Raw genomic sequence first — 19048 nt, forward strand, 5'->3', positions numbered from 1 at the left:
CCACATTATTCGTCTGAATGAATCACAAAATTCATAATAATTGAACTAATCACGTTGCACATGAAAAACACATAGTAAAATCTACAATCATACATCATGGGTTAGTTTTTAAGATGAATAGTCAATTATTATTTTATTGACAAGACTTCTATTTGTTAAGGTGAGTTAAATAGTACTGTGTTTAAAGTCTAAACCCTATTAAAAAAAGAAGGATCGGATCTAGCCACTCTTTTATTAAATGAAGTGGAATTCTTTAATTACAATCAAACTTTACCTTTATACTAGTAGGTAAAGGTAAATCATAAACCTAATTCTTATCTCGACTTTAGCCTTATACAAACATCGCTCAAATATCCACATACGCTAAACAATGATGCATTGCTTACCCTATAAGATTGAGTCATACGCCCAAAAGAACTTGCCCAAAGGTCGAGCCACACGCCCAAAAGAAAGGCTCCTAAGCTTCTTGGAATGACAACTTGTCACATGACTCGACGTCTCGCCTCTTAGAAGGATAGCTCACCGTTTAGGAAATCTCTGGACAAGCCTTGAACAAATATCATCAACCTCTTTGTCTTGACCAGTCAAGGGGGCGCTCGCACAAAAACCACCCACTTCAAACACCAACCGGCGGGCATTCGGTAAGGTAGCCTCAGGCCAGTCTAGGAACCATGTTCCAGTGGCCTCACATGCACGCCTAACAGATGCAACATATTGGTTCGTTGGCTGAAACGTGCCTCAGAGCGTGTGTGGAACTCAATAACAAACATGCACTTACTTTAATCCATTTCTTCAAGTTATACAATCACATAAAACCATGTAAAAATCATTTATTGTTAAAAAAGACTTCTATTGAGTTACTTTGGTCCATTTCATCAAGTCATCCAATCAAGTTGTTATATAAAAAAATAACTATATTTATTCAGCTTCAAGAGCCCAAAAACATCTTTAAGCATAATGCATATTCGTGTCATTTGAGAACATATCATACTCGTGTAAATATTATTAATAAAGCAATTCAGACAAAATGTTAATGACAAATTGAATTTGTTCCATCTGCAAATAGGAAGCATAATCGTCATTATCCTCTCCAAAAGAAGCACGGGAGCTAGGCTTGTCATGGTTAATTTATGTACACTCTCTCCAGAAGGCATGGTTCCTGAGTTGATGGTAAAACAACCACTATTGCTACCATCACCCTGATCACGTACAAAAAACTGCAAAAACCATGCCAAAGATGATCAAAATCACAATCGTAATCATTACCAAAAGAAAACTTTTTTCTAGCCACAGTAATACCAAGTTCGAGCTCCGGGGAAGTCGTATATTACGAGAGACTGTCACAGTTCTCCAAACGAGTTTACACCCGTCAAAGACTAAAAAGAAGAAAACATAACTAATGAAATCACTTACATTGTGACATACTGTTAATTCACAGGTATCATTCTTCAGACCACCATGCTGCTTCCGGGAGAAAATTCATGCTACAGTGCAATTAACTGCACTAAGGAAAATACCGAAGGCAATAGTTCAAAAATAATTTTAAGTCTAAACCAAAGGCTGCATGATATTATAATACAAGCTTGGATAAGCTTGGATAAGCTTGGATAAGCTTGAATACTCCTTTATATCTTTTTTCCCCTTTCTAAGCTTGGTGGTGCCTTCAACTGGAAGAACCATGCTTCACCTTATTTCCCTTCTTTTACCAATTCTAGGCTACATCATACAACATAAGAAGGGTAATTGATTACTTCAAGATTAATTGACTATTTCACATTCATAGCAGCAGCCATGCTCCTCAGCTTCTTAGAAATTTCTGAAAATGATGGCCTCTCTGCAGGATCAGAAGCCCAGCAACTTTCCATTAGAGACTTCCACTCAGGATCACACCATGTTGGGATTTGAGGACGTAAAGTGCTGTTTACAATTCCTCCTGCAAAATAAAGTAACACAATAGTGAATATAAACAGAAAGAAACTTCGCAACCTAAAATAGAAGAGCATATTATGTAGCAAAACAAATTTCTCTACGCATTTTGTTTGCTACTTGGTTCTCACCTATTATTGAAGCACAATGCATATCAGCATAAGGTTCATCCCCGGTGAGTAATTCCCACATGACTATACCGAATGAGTAAACATCAATCTACATCCAAGTATAGATGCAAATAAATATATCATTAGAAATTAGATGAAAGGAATGAACTCAATGTGCAGTAGACATGCCAAGGAGTACCTTCTCTGACACCATATGGCTTTTCCCGCTAAGGAGTTCAGGCGCCATCCATGGCAAAGTTCCCCGTACCCCTCCAGACACTAGAGTGTGCTGTTTAACCTTGGATAAACCCAAATCACCAATCTGAAAATTTTACAGACATTGCTTCAATCTCTGCTAGAAGGTATTTGTGTTTGTATGTGAAACTTCCTAAAATTTGCATCGTGAATTATGTTATCCTAATCCTTATGGGTTACCTTGCAGACAGGCCGTTGTGGATCTCTCATATTGACCAATAGATTCTCACATTTCAAATCAAAATGGACAACATTCTTTCCGTGCAAATACTCCATTCCAAATGCAGCATCCATTGCTATAATGAGCCTCTTACGACGATCTATTGTTCTGTTAAATTACCTCACAATAAACAGCAAAAGTAATAAATCTCCAGGCCACAAGAATTTCAGATGGAAGGGGCACACACATTCAAGTACTTGAAAAATGTTTTAAAACATTGATGAAATATAAACTCATGCATTCATCAAATTACCTATCTTTCTTATGCAAGAACTGTTTCAAAGATCCATTAACCATGAATTCTGTCACCGTTGCTAAAGAACCATCGGGACCATCACGAACAATACCGTAGAAGGAGACAACATTTGGATGATGCAATGAACTCAGCATTAGTGCCTCCTTCCAGAAATCTGCGATCTGGGATAAAAACCAAAGGAAATCACCATAGAGTTGGGGCTGTAAAATATACATGGCTATATACTGTTGAAATGATAGGGTTTTAGATAAGAAAAGATGGAAGGGAAAAAATGAAGACTTTGAATTGTAATTATGTTTTCATTGATGACATGACACAGAAGACAAAACACTGACCTAAATTTAAGCTAATACTAGACTCCTAATCCTAATCAAATAAGGAAATAAAACCATGAAATATAAAAATATTAAGACTAAGGTTGTGCCATTTTCTTAGACACAATGGAGGGGTAAGAATGACTCTTTGGGACAGCCAATGGGACAGGATAATTCTTGGAGACTGTAGTGGGGCCAGACTGCTTTCGCAGTGTCAGTTTGGAACTACCAGGTAAGGCCAGGTTGCATTCTTCAAGAGCCATGCTTATTTCTCCAGGATTTCCAGAGGGCCAAGCTGATTCCTATGGGATGGTCGAGGGGCTAGGCTGCATGTGGAATAGCCATGTGGCCAAGCTGCATTCTCTAGGATAGCTGTGGGATAAGGTTGCATATGGCAAAGCAATGATACAAGGTTGCATATGGGATAGCCATGGGATAGGTCGCAGAAGATTTAAAAAACCATCAGTCAGGTAAGAAGAGAGAGATAAACAATATTTATTTAAACCGGGTTGTCTGAGCAAGATGTCGTAGCACATGGTCCAAAAACTGCCAAATAAGTATATATAAGAAAGAGCAAGCTGGAGTAGAAGCTGAGCACAAAGAACCAGCTGAAATAAGGATGTGAAGAGCGTGTTTGCAAAAAGACATGCGCAAGCTGAGGTTAAAGAGAAGGAACAAGGGCAGAATCAGATAGAAGACAACTGGACGACTAAGTCCTGCCGGTGAATTGTTGGACTATAATAATGCGTGTTGATAAGAACCTTGGGAGAACCACACCACAAAAGCTAGCTGTTGTAGTTGGAGAGCCCAAGGCCTTATAAACCCCACATTAGAATCCCATACTTCCAATGTGGGACTCAAGTCCCATACCTTGCAATGGGGTCCTAACATCCCACCACGCTCCGCAGCCCCGGCGCCCACGCGGGCTGGCTGTGCACTGGCCCCTTGACTAGTCCCGGGCGAACACTGCTATGCCGGCGTCACCACCCGCGCCGCTCGTTTGCAGCTCAGAGACATGGTGGAAGGCTCTGATACCATTGATAAGAGCCTTGGGAGAACCACACCACAAAAGCTAGTTGTTGTAGTTGGAGAGCCCAAGGCCTTATAAACCCCACATTAGAATCCCATACTTCCAATGTGGGACTCAAATCCCATACCTTGCAATGGGGTCCTAACACGTGTAGGTATGGTGTCAAAGCTGCAGAGATTCTGATGGTAGTGGTTTCACTGGAAAATGTTTCCAGTGGTAATGGGCAGAGAAAGACATATTTGGTTGAAAAGATAACATTGCTGAGACATTTGACAATCAGAGATCAAACAAACAAGTTTGAGAGCAAAAGGTGGCCAAATTTGTGCACAACCGGGGGGAGGGGGGGATGGTGATGGGATAAGTCACAGACTCAGAGAATAGTACCCCACTTCTGTACCATGTTGTAGTGTTCTGGACAAAAAAGGAGGGAAGAGAAAGAACAAAACCTTTAAATTGTGATTTTGGTTTTCCTTAGATATGATAGAAAGGACAAAGCACTAACCCTTACTTATACTTCCCAATCATAATAAAATATGAAAGTTAATCATGATAATTACTAGACTCCTAATCCTTAAATAAGGAAGCAAATCATGAAATATAGTTGTCAGAAACATAATATAAAATCATTCATGTGCCTTTACTTAACAACTTCGGCTTTTGGGATGGTTGGTTTGGACATGATATCATAGCCTCTATGACCGAGTGTTTGGAGTTAGATCCTAGTTGCCCCTATTATTCTAATAAAAAGTTGAATTTCAACACAAGATATGTGGGTTTGGCTTTGTCCACGCAAAAGCCAATTGCGCATCAGGTGACAAAGCTTGCACCATGGTTGCCTGACAGATTAAGACCAAGTGGCTCCTATGTAAGAGACCGTGGTAGAAATATAATATAAAATCATTCATGTGTCTTTACCCAACATTTTTAGCCTTTAGGATCGTTAGTTCATGACAAATTGACAATAAAGGAATATTAAAACAAATTCTAAGAAATAATCTAAGATACGATCAAGATATTATAGGATATTTTTTATATAATCTATCATATAGAGAACTGCTTGAAAGCATTGTTATTTGCTTTATCATTTCTTTTGTTCTAAATATCCTCATAGAAATTCATGTGTGACTTTCATCCTAAACAAAATGAATGAATTCCTATGTAGGACGCCAAAGTGAAACTAACACTACATTTCTACTAGGCTATCCAATGAATCACCACCTAAATCTGATCTCTCACTTCAATCCCAAACCCAAAGGGAATTCTAAATGACACATATGCAGGCGCACGAATGCGAAGCCACACACACACGTGAATATTACATTCAAATATTTATTGGAGGCAAATATTTCAGCCTCTTGATGAGCTCATAAAAATTACCACAACTATTTTTAAGTCAGTGAAGTCTACGTGCATTAGATAGAACAACCGTGAGATAATGAGAAGAGTAAAAAAAATTATCCAACAAGTTTAAATCAATAATCACTTAAATGAAAGGACAAACCATGAAATACAAATATTACCAATCTTGCTCTTTCAGATGGCCTTCCAGCAAAACAACTGGCTTTTATTCTCTTAATGGCAACATCAGAACCTTTCCACTTCCCATGATAAACAGCCCCATAAGTTCCAGAACCTAGCTCACGGATCTCTTCCAAATCATCATTTTTAATAGCCTGAAAAATGACCAGCAGCCTACCATCAAACTCAAGGCACGTAGAAAAAGGAAAGCCATGAAAGACCTCAAAACAAAAAATGACAATAAACTTAAGGATTTGAGTAAGATGGGATGGAAACCTGCAATCCCCTTGCAACCGCTTCTGCTTCAGCCTCTGTAGGCTCAATTTTAGAGGTAACAATATGGTTATTTTCAGAGTCCAAATCTAAATCAGCATGAGCATCCTACATGACAAATCAATACATATCGTAAGGAAATGTAACGCAACACACCTCTCTCTAAAATAATAACAAAAATCACTTTTTCCTTTTGAAATATGAAAACAAAAGAAATTCATCCTCACCACTGGTTCTACTTCATTTGCTGTTTCTTCCTTGGGATTTGAATTATGCATTTGAGAATTGGCATGCTGATGATCATTAGCTGCAATTTTCACCTCATCACCTTCTAATGCAGCCTTTTGTACAGAAGCAATCAAATCAGGCAAGAAGTTCAACTGATCATCTAAATGCTTACAATTTTCTGGATCAGAATGGTCTTTATCAGCCAGTTTCTCAACATGTCCACACTCTGCTGCATGTTTTGAACTTGGATTATTGGACTCAACAGAAGCACCAACTTCATTTGCATTCTCAGCAACTTTTTGCTCTGAAAAAGATATACTCTGCACATTAGAGTTTTCAACTGTTCCCTCCCTTATTGCCTCTTTTCCGTCTCCAAGCAAGCTCATTGCTTCATTTCTTAAAAGCTCGTTATTCTGAACCACATTGACAGATAATTGTGGCAGCTGCACAGGTTCCAACAAGATTCCAGTATTTATGTCCTGTGGGGGGTGAATGGCATCTAAAGTAATTGGGTGTTGATTTTCCTGACCAAGGGCTTTCGGACTCAACCTCAGAGCATTTGCATAAGGATATTCCAGGATGGCTGACCCATCATGTCTTGATAGTTTTTGTGATGAATCAACCCAAGGACTTTGATTATCTGCTCCAATGAAAAATCCTGGACTTCCCTCTCCCCTTATTAATCCAGCATTTATCATACCGTCCACCGGCTGCGGTGGAGTAGTTGCCTCATAAGATGGTCCAATATGAGCTGGAGACGGAGCATTTCTCCAAAAAGCATAACCAGGAGCATTTCCACGCGGCATTGGGTAATTACCATCTACTCCATAGGGGGGAGTTGTATTTCCATACCGCACACTGCATTCTTCCACAGGAGGAATTTTTAGATGCGGAATAGCTGCCATGGTTTGATCCGGGATCAGTTCAGGCCCCAATTCATGTCCAGCCCTTTGTTGAACATAATTGGAAGGCAAAGTATGTCCATCAGTCATACTACCATGCCCGACAGATAAATTTATAACAGGAACATCACTAACATAATGATCACCCACTCTCCCAGTTCCAGATACATGTCCTCTTGATTCGTCAACCTGAGGATGCTGTAAACCCCATCCTCTCTCATGATTCTGTGCATCAATATTAACAGACCTGAGATCATTATTAGGCTCATTGGGATAGATCACAGGATGTAACTTCGTATCAGCATTCACCGCCAAAGCATCCCTATTTGAGGGGCATTCTACACATGGATTAGCTACTGGTGGAAGTCCATTACTAATAGTAGGATGCTCAAGATGCGGTTGACCTCTCTGAAAACCCATACGACAATGCTCACATACACTGTTCCCATCAAGAACATGCGGACCATGAGGAATGTTGCCAGGAAAACCAGATTTCTCACCATGTCCTGCACCAGCTGGCACCCACACAACGTTGTCAGAATACTGCTGTTGATTGTCATACACAGGATGGTGATTTACATAATGTCTAGAATAATCTTCAGGCACTCTATCAATGTACTTTTCCTGTAATTCAGGAAACGGCATGCGGTATCTTGCACCAGAAGGAGAAGATGGAAATTCATGGTGACCATGATGTCTAGGAGAGTAATATGCAGGATTCCACGAACCATCAATATCATTAAACCTCTGTCCAATAGGTTGCGGGTGCTGGACCGCGAGGTGATGCAAATTGTACTGTGACATTGATAGGTCACCACTTCTCTGGCTATGAAGCCCATTCTCCACACTTATGGGATTAAAAAACTGCTCAGCAACATGGATATCCTCAACAGTACCAATCACAGGAAACTCAGCTTGTTGCATCCTCCTAAAGTCAGAGGCCTCATTCAAACTATTCAATGCATCAACATACCTCCTCTCAGTATCATCCCCATCAATAAAGTGCGACGAAACATCCTGCTCCGATTGCGAAAACAAGAAAATCCTAAGCCTAGTGAACCCATCCCCTGAACCCAACTTATCATACTCCTCCATCATATTAACCACATCATCATCATTAACAACAGAAACAAGTGCATCAAGATCCTCATCAGGCTGCTGATACTTCAACACAGCAACCCCATCATAAAGCTCTCTCATCTTCCCCATCAACTCCTCATAGCTAATCTCCCTCGGAACACTCACAATTCGCGTCTCGCCGCCAACATACCGCAGCTTCCCATCTTGTGGGCGGGGCATTATACTCCCCAGGAAGCTACACAAGAACTTAACACGCCGGCCATCATCACTCGAACCGGTGGCCGGTGATCGAACCGCCGTGGGACTATCCATCAAAAAGTGCTGCTGTCGTCGATGATCAATCACAGTCTCAGACTCGCTCAAGCATTGAAACCCTTTATTACACATGAGCACAAACTCACTCACATCATACAACTCTGAAGTGAGTTTTGCGATTTCGAATTCACGATAAAAGGTGATAAAATTTCCGAAAATAAATAACGACAAGCGAATTAAATTAAATTAAATTAAATTATATACATGGAAAGAACGAAATTGAAGCACGAAGCGCAGATCCAAAATTAGTGGAACGATGTCAGGGAGCCATTAGGGGTAGGTACCTGACATGGTGAATAGAGAGATACCCAGATAGCAAAAAAGGAAATTTGAGAGTGAAATGATGACCCAATTGAAAAATATTAATGGGTTTGATTCGAGCGACGTTATTGGATTGGATTGGATTTTTGACACTTGTGGAAGTGGGGTTCTGAGCTGAAGGGTGGAAATTGGAAAACGATGATTATGATGATGATGATGATGATGATGATGATGAAGGTTGAGTTTGTTTAACTATGGTGATAATGGAATGGAAAGATGAAGAAGAAGAAGAAGATGGTGATGGAAAATCGCCATGGACATAGGCAAAGGAGGAAGAGAAGAGAGAAGAGAGTGGTTGATGGATGAATGAATGGATGGTTCCAAGATGCGATGCCTGGTTGCCATGTAGAGTCCCACGTGGCAGTCTGTGGTAACGTTGTTTCCTTGGCATATTATTTATCTCCCTCGTATATGCTATTTTGTCTCACGCGCTTCTATTACGCCACGCGCGACCGCCTTCATTTCTTGATCATGAAGGACCCTTCTTCCCTACTAGCCTCAAATATTCATTCTGTTTGTTTTGGCTGTATTTTGATTTTGATGTGTTGTTTTGGACGACATTCAATGCTTTCAGAGGTTGTACAAGTTGTTAGTGTCCTGTATCTAGTCTATTTTGTCTTTTAATCATTTAATGTTGCATGTTAACATGTTGTATTATCAATACATTAAATATTCTATCATAGTTCTGGGATCCTTATGTGACAATTCAATGGAAATTTTGTTTTTACAGATTGAGAGTGATGAAACTCTGGTGTTTTTCTTTCATATCAAAATATTGGATCCTTACGTGTATGCATTAAATATGTATAGATGAGAGATATAAATACAAAATTTTAATATTAAAAAAATATAAAATTTTCACATTTGTCTGATCCTCATGTCAGTCATGTGGTCCTGTGAAATAATTAACTCCATCTCTAACAAGGTGATCAATCCCAAGTCCCAACCCAAAGATAAAAATAGCATATAAAATCATAGGCATACCAATTCAATAGAAAAATACCAAATTTATTAAAACTTCAAAAACATTAATATTAAAAAATCCACTATAGTTTTTTTTTTATACATCGGAAAGTTAAACGACAAAAAGAAAGACTACAAAGCTAGCAGATCCCTAGCTAAGATGGGATCAAGCTGAGGAGGGGGGTCCTCTAATCAAAGAAAGTCACACTACTGAGACAGGCCTAAACCGACTAAGCAATCCGCCACTTCATTAGCACTACGGGAAACATGCTGGAGCTGAACACTCCACTGACGCTGAAGGAGCCGATTAATCTCCAGAAAATCTGATGCTAAGGCATGGAATGGATTTACTTACTCATATCCAACGAAAAATACATTTCGAAAATCAAAAGACAATAAACAAATATAGGTGTGGCTGGAAGGGGAAGGACTCCAGCCTTAACAACTCCAAAGTTATGCTACAAAATCGCTGTGGCTGCAAGAGAGGAAAAGGCATAGAGAGGTGTAGGAAAGTAGTAACCAATACTAATAAGCGATAAAATAGCACTCTCTTTTCAGATAAGGCTTTTTCTTATAAATATTCAATAAATAGCATGGATGCAAATGGCATGAACGTGACAAGTAATGAGCACTGACATGTTGGAGGAAGACATTCTCAGGATGATCAACGCAATAAAAAAATGGACTGTAGAATTTTTAAAGCATTTCAAAACCCTCCAATGATCCTTGCAATAGTAAAATCACCCAACGCGACATATTAATGTCCCATTGGATTTGACTACATCCTTTTGTTCGTCTATTGACTATTATTTAAATGCTACCTAAGTCATACGGAATTGGGTAAAAATGTTATAAAACAGGCTAAATTTCTACATTTCGATACCAGCTGCCTATTTGCTTTGGACAAGTGTGCGTTCAGCATTCATTTGAGGAAAAAAAATGATGCTAGATAGCCTGTACATAACACTTCTATTAGAATTTCCATCACCATGTTGATGATTTATTTTTCCCCGCATCTTTTAAAGTCTTAATGTCTAACTACTGGGGGAGGGGGGAACATAACCCTGAGGAATGAATGTCTATAGAGGCTCCGCAATGAGCATCTAATTTTAATTGACAGTGACAGTTGAGTCCAAGCATTTTGCAAAACTATGCCAAAGCTTGGGCCATCGTAGATCGATGGGAGAGTTGCTGTTCATAAAGGCCCCGGAAGATCTTGTATTTGGCATCATGGTACTTTTTGACCTTTGGATCGTTAGACGGATGAATGACCTGCCGAAATCCATGAAATTCATTAGCCTTCAGGGAAAACTAGGAGTAGCAGAGTTTTAATTTATTAACTGAAAAACTTGGCTTGTGAGAGAGGCAGTAGAGTGGAAAATCTGGTGATGTACCACATGCAATTATCTTTACTATATCAAGAGAGAAAGAAAGGTGGCCGCACCTGACCAGGTGCATTCAGGGCTTTCATGGCCTCCCTAAGGCTATGATATTTCCTTGTAGCAACAGCACCCAGAATAGCAGCACCCAAGAGCACAGATTCACTTTCCCTTGGAAGAATTATAGGGCAACCTGAGAAAATTGTAAAAGCAATTCATTATTTAAATAAAAAGAAAATAAAGTCTCCATGATCATCAGTGTCATTCCTTATCATTCCAATGCGCAGCCAGTCATTTTCATTGATGAATTAAAGCAAATTAAAGTAAGACAGAATCCAGATCATGGAACAATTTCCACCTATACTTCAAAGCGGTCCATAAACTTGCAAATTCCTGTGCTAATGGCAGAGATACTAGCAGGGGTATTTAAAATCTGAACAAAATTGGGCAAGATAAGAATTTTAAACTGACTTATATGCTAGTGCTATTGCAATTCTGGCATTTTAGCTTTTTGTTTCTGTTGACTTGACATGGTTTGGAAACAAACCAAACCTTGAACTGTGGAATGATTTGTAAAACACACAAAGAATCAAGTATGATTTATTTTTCTAGGTTGACCATCAGGCATCAACCCAAACTGGACTGGACTGTGACTGTGAGATACTAGCATAATTTTGTTAGTGTGTTAGAACTGGAGCATACTCCATACCATTCTTTATTCTGAAAAAGGTTCACAAAGAATATGTAACACATGAATATCAGTGTGCATGCATACATGGTCCCAGACCCTCTTCAACACATACCAATAATATCAGCATGTTCCTGCATGAAGATAGGGTTCTTTGATAGGCCACCACATGCAAGTAGTGTGTTGATCTGCAGGCAAAGGAAGAACAATCATGATAAATTGATAATAAAGCCAGCAACTCCATCAACAGCCAAGAGTAATGAATTCAGTATTCACAAACAGGACCATACAACAAATATACAGAAAAAATTTACCTACAAGTAGTAAGTATCCTAACATGATGTTAGTAACCAGAATATGAGAGATGATCCTAGACGAGAACAGTACAATAATCCTCTCATGGACTAAAAGCTTGCAAGGTAAACAAAAAGGCCCCAAAAGTGGTCGAGGTGGTAGTGTAGGGCCTAGTTGAAGACTTGAAGTTAGTTACTAAGTGGACATTCAGCTGGCATAATGGAATGAGAATAACTATTTAGGGGAGGTGAAGTAGAGGAGAGTGTGTGTGAATGCGTATTCACTAGTTCAGAAGAAAGCTGAGGACATATTTAAGTGTTAGCAGCAGCTATATTCTACCTTTCTGTTGTGTTTTTCTTGTTTTTCCCCTTATTGCTTTGAGAAGTATCCAAAAATCCGGGAATTGTACCTTCCTGGGGAGGGGTTTCTAATAAGCGTGTCTTGACCTTAAAGGGTGAGTGATGCTGGGAAAACAATTTTATACCAAGGTGATTGTCAGACTGTCAGGGGGTCCGGGTGAAAACGTGAGATGGACGTTTAAAAAGCCAAATTAAAGAACTGGTAATAATCTCAGATATGTGTTATAGTATTGTGCATCCTTACTTTGTGACCATGTGCGTTGCAATGCTCTACAATGTGACGTGTGCCATATGCAATGCCCTGCAAAGTCGCCAGATATAGAAGAGCCAACTGTTCATCACTTGCATCAAGTGTCAAACCATACATAACTCCCTTCGATTTTGGGTCTGCAATGGGAGACCTGGGCCATCATATATAACAGCCCATTATTCGGACACTGTCATTGCATATAACAGAGGAAAGATGATGTTGGTCCCCAAATACCTGTTCCCATGGAAGTCAGGAAGAACATGTAAATCTTCAGTCAAGGCGGCTACAAAGGATCGGTTCTGCTCAATCATCATTGTTTCCAAGAGCTTGTTCAGTAGTTCAAACACTGAAATCTCTGATATAATGAACTATAGAAAATTAGCCTCGTTAAAACATTCATAAAAAACAGACTTGTATAAATGATAATTTTTTTGTATATTCCAGAAGAAGAGGAAAAACCTTACTTTGGGAGGCAGCTCGATTTGCAACCCGTGGAGAAGCAGCATGGTTTTCAATTATATGATCCAATAATGCACCAGTAGCACTCTGTCCACCTTCAGTTAGCCAATATTCTGGTACCATTGCTGAAAGTCCAGATAAAGAAGAAACGCATCACAACATAGCGGATGCAAGAGAAGCAATGATGAAAACAACATCATTTCACCTTATATAAAGTAGAAGATAGAGAAAATTACACAGGTTATCCTTCAGGTGGACCTGTCAAACGTAAACTCTGATTTAAGTTACCTTCTACTTTATGCCAATATTAATATTCCAGAAACTGGAACTAATCATAAGTAGTCACGCAAATATTTTTACAAAGACACATGAGTGAATGATATTAATGAGAATACAGTCACAAAACCATAAAATATTAACATCAAAATGCGACAAATATTCAATCCCAAATTAACACCTTTTCAGATCCAAGTTCCAACCAAAGAAAAATTTATTCATGAATTTTCAACCACAACTAAGCAACTTGGAATTATTATCGAAAAGGGTAGTTCCACTTCTCACTTGAGACTACAGTTTTGAATTATGATGGTATTAACAGCATTTAAACTGCGTGAATGGTCATGGTAGCCACCCCAATACATAATCCACGGACCACAGCTATTTCAAATGTCTTCCAAGAGAAAGGTACGATGTCATCTAGAGTTGAGATTTAGTTCATAAAATGGAAAAAGTACAGTACCTGACCAAAATGGCCCCCAAACCCCAGGAATGAACAATTTGCTCCGGGATACAGCCATATGGCATGTAGAAGTTCCACAAACTAACACCATACGGTTGCAAATTGCTTCCTCGTCATGCTCTGAGGATCCATAAGTTTTTCAAGTTAAGAAACGCTACTGCTTCATTTGAATGACTTACAATCACAAGTATAAGGAAATTATGACAACCTTCAGCTTCTGATGATGGCACACTTTCAATTACCCCCACACCACCAGCATGTGCATCAATTAGTGATGTCCCTACAGGAATTCCTGGCACAAGACCCAGTTCCTGAAAATTTCAATCTGTTAAGAGTTTAGAAATATTGAAACCAGGCACTTCATAGGAGTTTGTCACTTGAAAGTGAACCAATCAGCATAGAAGGAGAAAGGTTGTGCTTAGTCTTCCAACTAAGCAATACAAGTTTGTTTTGTCAATAAACCTCAAGCCAGTAACAGTTGAAACTTCAAAATAATGTATAATTTTAGTACTAAACATCTTGCCTTTGCTGCAGTAGGAGTAAGGCCAGAACCCAGAGGATGGCCAGGGAAAGCGACACTTCGTCCTGTTAGTATGATTCACTATCAAGTTAAGCAGTGGGAAGACAAATAGCAGTGAATGGGACAAACAGCAGACAATTAATCATAAGCTTACACAGATCAACTGATAAAGCCTAAACTCTTCAAGAAATAAGCAATTATCAACATTCATACATCATGACTAATTATCTTGCTCCAGAACATTGTTTCTTTATATTAAACTTCCAAAGGGAGAAAAAAATTGAGTTCAATATTATAGCAAAGGTGGACTACTGACTATCACAGTATGCAGTCACACCAAATTATTCCATTAGATTACTTCCTAAATTATAAAAATGGACAAGTGACACTGACACAAATTTGTTATAATCATGGTCAACGAGTTTTCTAGTTGGAGACACTTCCTATCCCTTATTTAAAATTGCAAACCAAGAATATTCAGTTGCAGATTGGGGGATACAAAAGCATATAGCATTTACACATTTGATAATTTGGTCCAAGAACAAGTCTACTAAAACAGAAATTTTGTATTTTATTATCTACATTTCAATCCAAAAAGCACTTGCAGAGATTTAATATAAGACCATCCATGTTCTGTTACCCAATAACTTAAGACTTTTGATATAGTTGATTATTGACAAGATTGATGTTAATGAGATGAATACCTATCTTTGCATGATGACCTTCAACAAGATCACCCAAACCAATTTCTTCCCAAAAGTCATCATCCCACCCGCAAGCTTCCATATCTCGGGAATTTTTATCGTCAATATGTTGCATGTGTGCATGTCCAAGATATGTCCATTTACAAACTGTGGTGCAAAGACTGCGAGTATCATCTCCAGTTGCCCTAAAAGATTGCCAAGAATTAATCCAAGTGAAGTGCCACAAGACTTGAACATCAAACTGATGTTGGACATAAAGAAGACATAAGCAACCTGTATGACAACCAGTCACTCAAGTCCATCCACCTCAAAACCATTGACCAAGATTCTTGCAAATTTTCTTTAACCCATAGAAGCTGGAAAGATAAATGCATCATTAAAATTTGATAAAGCCATAATTTAATCAATAGGTATCAAACTCCGAAATATAAATAAAACAAAAATACATCATATGAACCAACTGTAATGTGCAGAACATAGCTAGTTTAGTAGTTTCAACTTTCAAAGGGTAACTTTTAGATAATATTTTCTGATTGTTAAGTTTTTTTAACCACTATACTCCAAAAGTTCAAATAAAAATAAAATGGAACAAGAAACAAGAGACACAAGAAACAAGAAGTTTAAAGAGCAAAAACTTTTTTGTGATATAATAATCAGTTAATAGATAATCCCACAAATCCCATCAATTGTGCCTAACTGATCAACTGCTTAGGATGTTCAAAATTTATCCAATACAGACGATAAGTCCCTATCCCAGTTGCAGATGTTGAAATTAACACTTTCAGTGATCATTGCCATCAACAGTTATAGATCCATTGCCATAAAAAGTTGATAATTACTCAGAATTTAATTTTCTTATAGAAGAGTACCATATAAGAGGATGATGCTTACAATAAATTTACTACACACTAGGACAGTATACTATGTACGGTGACCAGTGATGAAATGATGTGACTAGTTCAGATGGTACCTTTGGTGGCTCCATTTCAGGTGAAACGGCCCCACCACAGTATTGCAAAACAGGTGAGTTACGTGAATTTATCCTTTCGGCTTGTTCTACAGCTCTATGATCCATCCATACAATCACATTTCTTCTTGAATCACCACTCCGAGAAACCGAAACAGGTGAGCCATCAGAATCCACCGCAACTAATTCATAAACAATCAGTTACAGGCTTACAGTCATTGCACATAAAATTAAATCTTCCATTTTCTTAAAGAAAAAAAAAACAAAAAAATCAATTTTAAAATTGTATCATACCAAGAGAACAAGTAGCCGCAAATCCCAGACCCTTTACGTCGGTAGGTGCAACTTTTGCTTGAGAGCAAGCTGCTTTTACAGCTACACAAACTGCAAGCCATATATCTGTAGAGGATTGCTGTTTAGAACAAAAAGATGAATCCACATCATAAAAACGCAGAAGATCAACACTATAGACAAGAAGCTGGTCCAATAAAAAAATGAAGCAGAAACATGATTCAGATTTATTTGCAGTGGGAGGTACTAGGTTCTGACATGAAACTCTAGCTATCTCAGAAACTACGGTGTATATAAAAGCTGACAGGGCACCAGTCCCACTGATTTGGGACTATTTACAACTCCCCCCACAATCCACAAGGTGAACACAATGTTCTGCAGTGATCACCAGTTTGAGGCAGTCATTAAGATTTACTGACAGTCCATGAACTCAAGAGAAAAAGAATTACCTCAACATGGGCACCGTCTTTCCATATTTGTATTGCGCTGCTAGACGAACCAAGAAGCTTTCCTTTCTCATCAAACAGGCCTGTATTAGTATTCAAGTAAGAGGTCCAGATTGTCACATCTAACAATGATTAAAAGTTAATTGGCATATCTAGCTGATACTACATAAACAATGACAATTTAATAAAAGCTATCACGTGAACATCCATTCAAATTAAGGATGGTTTGTGCAAAAAAAAACTAGCTATTTGTGGTAAAGGAGAGAGATTTTTGTTTAAAAAATATGAAGGTTCTTAAATGAGAATTAGAGTATTTTCATCAAAAAAAAAATTGATAAGGAGTAAAGAACTAGAGTCTAGAGTATCTCTTAAGTGAAAACCTCCCATATGAAGGGTCTGCTGTCAAACAACTAATTATCCCAAAAGCTTAAGCTATTGGGTAAGGGCCACATAAATGGTTTTATATTATATTCTAACACCTACAAGGCTGCAACTACAATGCAAAAGAGAAAACCATGAGCTACCATATTAACTAGGATAAAATTCCAGACACACTAACACAAGCAGATTAGAAAAAAGGACAACAGGACCAGCACTGTTTCTTACTGCTAATGGTAATTTTCACTAGCATAAATTGCAAACGGCATGCAAAAAATGCAAGCTTATATATATGATCAATTTCGGCAGAAAAAATCATCAAAACGGAGGGAAAAGGAAGTGAATGGTAGAATTGGACCTGCACGAGCGCTGCCGGTGCCAACGTCGACACCGAGGAAGACGGAAAGAGGAGTAGAAGGCTCAGCGGAGGAGGTAGAAGAGGCCATCGCGAGCGGAACAGTGGTGCGATGGATTGACTGGCCGTGTATCGTAGCCCTTTCTCTGCCGGATAATATCAATCTCTTGTTTTGTATATCTGTTCCTACATTTATCTTTCTGCTTACGCTATCATATTTTCGAGTTTGATTGTCATCGTTCATCACACGCTTAAGACACGATTTGTTAATATATTGTATAGTGTGATAGTATAAGCAAGATAAAACAATTAATATTTTCCCGCTTTTGATCTTACACGATATAATTTATCGTATCTTTTTAATTAATCCTGATTGAGGAAAACCGATTAAGACTACCCGGGATGGGGTTGGGAGAGAGGGGAGCGACGGAACTCCGGTGAGGGGGGTGGCGAGATGACGGTCTTGACGGTGCTCTTTTGTTCGTTGTGCCTAGGAGGGGTCAATGCGGTGACTCTTCGACGCTCAAGTTAGAACGTGAGCTAAGGGACTGAGAAATGAGTTAGATTAATGTGTACCTTAAGCTCTTCATGCCTTGACTTTTATAGAGTTTGGAATTGAGCGGTTCGAGGCGGTCATGAGTGCATAGTACACCCTCGAGCTTCATGTCTTTGTCTCGGTTGTTGGTCTATAATTACTTAGTTGGTCGGTCGGGTTGATCGTCCCTAGTCTTGGTCAAGTGATGAGACAACATGATCGACCCGGGGGTGATCGGCTGGAGCGTCTCCCATAACAGTAGTCTCCTAGCTTTGGTCCACAAGAGTTGTGGAACTTGAGCTAATAGAGTTGGAGTTCTCAGTTGGAAGTAATTACTTGGTTGGTCGGTCGGGGTTTATCGATCCCATAATTGGTCGGGTGAGGAGACAGTGTGATCGACCCAAGGGGTGATCGAATAGAGCGTCTCCCATAACAAATACAATCATACGCTTGATGAAAATGACAGTGGTGGTGATGCTGATGTTGGTCATGGTATATGGTGGTGGTAGCAGTATAGGCGGTGGAGGACGATAGTGGTGGTGGTAGCAACGACTATGATGTAGTGGTGATAGTGATGGCAGAGGCGATTGTGATGGGTGGTGGAGTTTGTTGCAGTGGTAGTAGTGGTGGTAGTGACAATGTTGTAGGACGATCGTGACAACAATGGCAGTAGCGAATGGTGGTGGTTGGTGGCGGTAGTGTGGTGATGATGTTAGTGGCGATGATAATTGTGAGGGTGGTGAGTCAGTGGTGAGGGCGGTGGTGGTGGAGTTGGTTGTGGTGGTCACAACAATGATAGTGGTGGTGGGGGCAGTTGTAGTGGTAGTGACAACAATGATTGAAGGGTGATCATGGCAGTTGAGTTGGCAATGGTTATGGCAGCAACGACTGCGGCAGTAGTGATGGCAATGGCGACAACGGTGTTGGTGACAGAGGTGGGCGGTGGTGATGATTGTGTCAATGGATTAAATAA

General features: G+C 39.2%; 2 protein-coding genes across 2 annotated transcripts; both read right to left on the reverse strand.

The window, feature by feature from the left end:
- Positions 1-893: 893 nt before the first annotated feature.
- Positions 894-9118, reverse strand: LOC130710067 (uncharacterized). Its single transcript, XM_057559222.1, has 9 exons — positions 6130-9118; positions 5906-6010; positions 5632-5784; positions 2765-2928; positions 2472-2619; positions 2236-2358; positions 2058-2145; positions 1414-1933; positions 894-1217 (listed from the first exon to the last, which is right to left on the reverse strand). The coding sequence occupies exons 1-8, from the start codon at positions 8497-8499 to the stop codon at positions 1767-1769; spliced, it is 3318 nt and encodes a 1105-aa protein (XP_057415205.1). The 5' UTR covers positions 8500-9118; the 3' UTR covers positions 894-1217; positions 1414-1766.
- Positions 9119-10404: 1286 nt separating this feature from the next.
- On the reverse strand, positions 10405-17792 carry LOC130710296 (uncharacterized). Its single transcript, XM_057559509.1, has 15 exons — positions 17544-17792; positions 16811-16890; positions 16365-16482; positions 16074-16252; positions 15377-15459; positions 15104-15288; positions 14403-14464; positions 14088-14190; positions 13880-13999; positions 13146-13265; positions 12916-13036; positions 12676-12832; positions 11894-11966; positions 11156-11283; positions 10405-10983 (listed from the first exon to the last, which is right to left on the reverse strand). The coding sequence occupies exons 1-15, from the start codon at positions 17782-17784 to the stop codon at positions 10861-10863; spliced, it is 1893 nt and encodes a 630-aa protein (XP_057415492.1). The 5' UTR covers positions 17785-17792; the 3' UTR covers positions 10405-10860.
- Between the last annotated feature and the right edge of the window lie 1256 nt (positions 17793-19048).

Source organism: Lotus japonicus, chromosome 4 (genome assembly GCF_012489685.1).
Source record: "Lotus japonicus ecotype B-129 chromosome 4, LjGifu_v1.2".
Classification (NCBI taxonomy): domain Eukaryota; kingdom Viridiplantae; phylum Streptophyta; class Magnoliopsida; order Fabales; family Fabaceae; genus Lotus; species Lotus japonicus.

Bases quoted from the DNA above. Each gene is read 5' to 3' on its own strand.
- LOC130710067 (XM_057559222.1), bottom strand. From the start codon at position 8,499: ATGTGTAATAAAGGGTTTCAATGCTTGAGCGAGTCTGAGACTGTGATT. The intron at 6,011-6,129 runs GTGAGGATGAAT...TTTGTCATGTAG, and splicing joins CAAATGAAGTAGAACCAGTG to GATGCTCATGCTGATTTAGA. The intron at 2,929-5,631 runs GTAATATTTGTA...TTTTTATCCCAG, and splicing joins CATCTGAAAGAGCAAGATTG to ATCGCAGATTTCTGGAAGGA.
- LOC130710296 (XM_057559509.1), bottom strand. From the start codon at position 17,784: ATGAACGATGACAATCAAACTCGAAAATATGATAGCGTAAGCAGAAAG. The intron at 16,483-16,810 runs GTAATTCTTTTT...TGTTCTAAACAG, and splicing joins AAGACGGTGCCCATGTTGAG to CAATCCTCTACAGATATATG. The intron at 11,967-12,675 runs GTAAGGATGCAC...CTTTGCCTGCAG, and splicing joins GCAACGCACATGGTCACAAA to ATCAACACACTACTTGCATG.